This window comes from Verticillium dahliae, genomic scaffold (assembly GCF_000150675.1).
Source record: "Verticillium dahliae VdLs.17 supercont1.31 genomic scaffold, whole genome shotgun sequence".
Classification (NCBI taxonomy): Eukaryota; Fungi; Ascomycota; class Sordariomycetes; order Glomerellales; family Plectosphaerellaceae; genus Verticillium; species Verticillium dahliae.
In genome coordinates, this window is record NW_009276920.1 from 64,520 (window position 1) to 69,570 (window position 5,051).

The following is a 5,051-nucleotide window of genomic DNA, read 5'->3' on the forward strand; positions in this document are numbered from 1 at the left end:
GGCCACCCGCCTACGATGCACCGCGCTAGCTGGATGGACACCATGTCATGTCATGGCCCAGTCGATCGCAATGAGTGAGACGTCGTCAGGAGGGGCCTGCGGCGGTGAACACTGTTCGCCAAGACGCTGTTACGACAGCTTGTCCCTGATTACCCCCCCGGGCTGATCGGCAGCCTGCAGGACGATAGAACCTCCCGCCTGGTGGGACGGCAGCTCTTTTTGGCGCTTATCTGCGTCACAGCCCACACAGGTCGTGTCCCTGGGAGCTGCCTTGGGCCCTACCCAGCCGGCTCCCTCTTCTCTCTACCAGTTTTCTACTCGTCTGATCGACATTGGCCCAATTGGCAGCATCAATGCTCAACGAGGCCACATCATCCGAAAGGGGGAAAAGATGGGTGGGGTGCAGATCTCTTTCGTCCTGCCCCGACCAGGGGAAGGGGCTGATCCAGTGGCAGGGCAGCATGAAGACTTTCCCAGCAGAGGGTGAGAGACGTGCCCCTTACCATGATGCAGCTGCCATGTGTGTTTTCTGATCCCTCCGACATGTCCATAACCTCCATCCACAGGTCGCTCTCTCACCCTTCAGGCGGAACGAACGGCTTGCTGCGAGTCCACCCAGCAAACAGGGAATCAGCAGGCTGGGCTGGGCTGGGCTGGGCTGCCCCTGATGAGTGTGATGAAGGGGATATTGATGGTTGATTCTGGGACTAGCTAGTACCAGTGCCGGGGTTCCCATTCTCGTTCGGATTCCGACCAGCCAGCCAGCCCGGTCGTACCGTGCGTGGGTTCGTTCATCGACAAACCAATCTCGGCCGAGCGACCAAACGCCAACGCAGTGCTGCTGCCGGCTTCTGATCGCCTCCAACAGAAAGCTGGGGGACATCGGGTGTTGTTTGAATCCTTGTCCCGTAGCCCCATATGCGACCCTCTGCGCCCCAGGTACGCACATGCCTATGCACACATGCCATGTCCCATGGCCACAAGGTTGGTGGAGCTGTCACCATGGGTCAGGTGGAAACTGGAAGCTCAAGGGAGGGGCTTGGTAGGCAAGACGAAACAGCCGAAGGGACAATGGCCTTTTAGTGAGATGATCGTAGACCATGAGTTGCGCGTGTGTCTCGGCGGTGCTGGCCGCCTCCTCTCGAACATATAACCCTGAGGGCGTCCTCCCCCCCCCTCGCGTCGTCCCCTTTTTCGACTCTCCCCGCGGGCAGCAGCACATGGGCTATCGTCTCCTACACTCTTTTGCATCCGACCCACTGACGCAACCATGCTTCTCCCCTCCTTCACGGCGCTCTGCGCCCTTGCCACCATCCCTTGGGTGGACGCGCGGACAGATTATCCCGTCGTGGGCGTCAAGTCTGGCATCAACCCCCTCACGAGAGAGACACCTGCAAGGAGGAATATCAGTGCCCTCTACGAAGAGGCTGGCCCGCAGTGGTGAGTGAGACACGGGTTTCTGAGACGGAAACGACCTGCATGCGCTAACCCAACCTCCAGGGACCTTTACGTCGACGCACTGAAAGCCATGCAACGAACCAACGAGACGGATCCCCTCTCCTATTTTCAAATTGCCAGTCAGTAGCACTCAGAAATCTGTAAATTGGCGACGATCATGTTCGTTGCTGACCCTCTCAAGGTATCCATGGGCAGCCATACGGGCCTTGGCCACCAGGCGCTGCTCAGACGGGAGCTCAGCAAGGATATTGCCCCCATAATGTAAGTTTCATTGTGTAATAAACTCTTAGAGTTTGATCTAACGCAATCAATAGGAGGCTTTGTTTGGGACGTGGCATCGCGCCTACTTGAGCCTTTATGAGGTCGGCTACTACCCTGCCAGTTGATACGCGAGATGAGCACTGACGCGACGCAGCAAACTCTCGTCAAGCACGCACAGGAAATCGCCCAGACGTACCCCCCTAGGTACAGAAGGCAATACGTAGAGGCTGCTGATCGCCTGCGTGCGGCCTGGTGGGACTGGGCGTCTGACTCTCGCGTTCCTCCCGTTACCACGCAAAAGACGGTCGTCATCAACAGACCTTACGGAGATGGTCTGCGCCCGCTGAGAGTACTCAACCCGTTCTACACCTACAAGTATCCCCAGGCGGCACAAGACGGAGACTATGGCAGGTTCAGTGGCGTAGGCAACACGAAGCGGTGCACGCAACAGGGCAACAGCTATCCCAAGTCGGCAAATGAGCTGCTGTCGAAGATCTCCCTCAAGAGTCAAGTGGTAAGGAACGCCGACTTGGACGAGAAGATGCCGCGGGCTAACGAACTGGAAAGTATACTGCCCTCAGCCGTGCCAAGTCATGGTCGGAAATCAGCACCTCGGCCAACGGCGGCTCCAGCATTGAGGGCCCTCACGGATCGATTCACATCCGCGCCGCCTGCGGACTTGACTTTGTCTATCTAGAGACATCTGGATTTGAGCCCTTGTTGTATGTTCTTCACTGTCGATACTCCTCGGCCGCATGCCGCATGCCACCCTCGTCGGAACACTAACAGCAGAGCAGCATGCTCCACCATGTAAACGTCGACCGTATCCTTGCCTTCTGGCAGGTCCTCCATTACGAGAACGGGAAAATCGAATTTAACTACAAGACTGACGGTCTTTATGCCACGCCAAAAGGTACCACTGTCACAGCCAAGTCTCCGCTTCGGCCCTTTGAGAACGAGCGCGGTCCCCTGACCAGCGAGGACATGACCAACATCGGCGACTGGGGCTACACATACGAACCCATCGAGTTTTGGAGGCAGAGCCCTGCAGAACAGAAGCGCGTAGTCACCCAATACGTCAACAAGTGGTACGGTCCCCAGCGCCAGGCGACGGCGCCCCGCGCTGTGAAGGCCAGGGGTGTCGCCGAGCCTCAGTATTACGCCAACCTCGAAGTCGAGAGGTCAGAGCTCGACCTGCCCGCCATGGTGGATCTGTACGTCAAGGGACGCCATGCCGGCTCCTTTGCCCTGCTGGGCATGCCCATGCACGGCAAGGAGTTACGAAGAGATTCCCGCTGCAGCAGACCATTCAAGACGCGGCGTTTTCCCTGAACATCACATCCGCACTGGGCATGCGCGAGGTGCTTACCCATCACCTCGAAGCACGCATCACAAAGGTCAGTCACTTATTCGGCCACCTGTCGCCATTTCAGCCGCCAGCTAACATGACTGCAGCCCGACGGAACCTTGATCCCGCTCGAGAAGGTGCCGAGCCTCAAGATCGACCTCGAGGAGGTCCAAGTCGCCGCGCCCGAGACGGACGAGGAGCTCCCCAAGTTCGGGCTCGCCGACGTTCGGCCAGCTCGTGTCAAGGCGCTTACCAAGGAGGTCGTCGAGGTGCTTGTCACGGTTCACGTGCCGTGCCCGACAGAGACGCCCTCATACGGAGTCCTCTGAGCGGCGCTGAGGTTACGGAGGTGGAGCTTTGTTCATACGCGTTGCTTGGGTTGTGGCATGCACATTACGTTCTCTGCATATTCATCACTTCTTTACTCTCATTTGTCTGTCCCACGACTCCTCGACGGAGGATCCCCAGGGGAGGTTTGTATTCAAGGGCATTTGCCCTTTATCCGGGGCTGGATGACTCGCACGCCAGAACGATAATTATTATTATCTCTGCTTCTCTTCGATCGATGCTTGCCGCTAAACTTGACGCTTAATACCAGGTTGATGCTTCAGGTTACCTTCCTTCCTTCCGAGACTTAGATAACTGCGTCCCACGATGCTTGAACCGCTTGACGTTCGCGAAGTGAAACCAGCACTGTTACACAAATGGGGCGGCGGGGGCGGTGAGGCCGCCTTGATCTGGGTCAAACATGGTGATACCATCTCGCGAGTCCCGTCGGCGGTGCCGCGGCGACGAAAGGCCCGATGACAGTGGGCGCGGGTGCGATGCGATGTCTCCGGTGGCACGTTTCGCAGGGCCGTCGTCTAAACTGACGTCGGCGGCATCTCCGAGCGGGCATTGGCCCCTGTCTACGGTGCAAGCAACCCAGTGCAAGCAACGCAGCTCCCCAAGCCGCAGGGTCAAAGACTACAGAGCCACGGCAGACACAGCAGCCAGGCGGGCTCGGAGAGAGAGGGGGGCGGGGGGCACTCAAGAGGCACCGGTCCGCCTGCCGACGACCCACACGCCCGCGGCGCCGACCTGCAGGAGCAGCGCGCAGACGGCAAAGACACGGCCCGCGGCGTCGGCGGACCCCTCGCCCATGAGCTGCAGGCTCAGCACGACGAAGACGTTGAGCGGCACGCGCAGGGCGGCGTAGGCGCGGGCGCGGACGGCGTCGGGGACGAGGGCGTTTTTGAGCGTCGCCTGCGCGGGAAAGTAGGCGCCGACGACGGCCTCGAAGGCGCAGAAGAGCCAGAAGGCGGGCTGCGGGCCCGCGGGGCGGGAGGCGAGGGCGTGCAGGAGGAGCGAGGCCGTCGCCAGCAGCAGGGCCAGCAGTGTGGGCGGGGACAGGTGGGCGGTCAGGCGTGGATAGGCGAGGGACGAGAGCAGGGTCGCCGACATGAAGGAGGCGAAGATGAGGCCGTAGGGGAGGGGTTCTGGAGAGGATGAGGACGAGGCGGCGACGGGTTCCAGGACGGGAGCCCAGAGGACGACGAAGAGGTACATGGAGCCCTCGAAGGCTGTCGAGGCCACGGTCAGGGCGAGCATGCCGGGCGTCGTGAGGGTGTTCCACAGGGACACAGTCGTCGAAGTCGTCTCCTGCTTTTTCGCGTCGGACTCGGAGGACGTCCCTGTTGCGCCGTAGTTCTCGTCCTGGTTCTTGTCAGCTGCAGTGCCACGTTTCAGGTCCCCAGCCAGGCACGCCGAGTATGGAGCGAAGACAACCTACCCATGCCACGAGCATGCACACGGCTGCCGCGCCGACGAGGAGGGCGCTCGCGCCAAACGGCGCCCTCGACGTGCCGACGAGCCCGACGAGCCACTCGCTCGCGAGGCCGCTGACAATGGCCACGACGCTGTTGACGGTGCTCATGAGCCCAAACGTCGCCGAGAGATCGCCGCCCCCCCGCCACGCTCTGGCCCGTCTCGCCCCCGCGCCGGC

At 60.5% G+C, this 5,051-nt stretch overlaps 2 protein-coding genes across 2 annotated transcripts; one reads left to right on the forward strand and one right to left on the reverse strand.

The window, feature by feature from the left end:
• Nucleotides 1-1,270: 1,270 nt before the first annotated feature.
• Nucleotides 1,271-3,396, forward strand: VDAG_10051 (tyrosinase; the record flags this gene model as incomplete). Its single annotated transcript, XM_009651315.1, has 9 exons — nt 1,271-1,440; nt 1,501-1,577; nt 1,640-1,719; nt 1,773-1,820; nt 1,874-2,233; nt 2,287-2,441; nt 2,517-2,933; nt 3,008-3,116; nt 3,175-3,396. The coding sequence occupies 9 exons, from the start codon at nt 1,271-1,273 to the stop codon at nt 3,394-3,396; spliced, it is 1,638 nt and encodes a 545-aa protein (XP_009649610.1).
• Nucleotides 3,397-3,763: 367 nt separating this feature from the next.
• Nucleotides 3,764-4,982, reverse strand: VDAG_10052 (uncharacterized protein; the record flags this gene model as incomplete). Its single annotated transcript, XM_009651316.1, has 3 exons — nt 3,764-3,971; nt 4,131-4,762; nt 4,839-4,982. 3 exons carry the CDS (start codon nt 4,980-4,982, stop codon nt 3,764-3,766), a joined length of 984 nt encoding a protein of 327 aa, XP_009649611.1.
• Nucleotides 4,983-5,051: the final 69 nt, after the last annotated feature.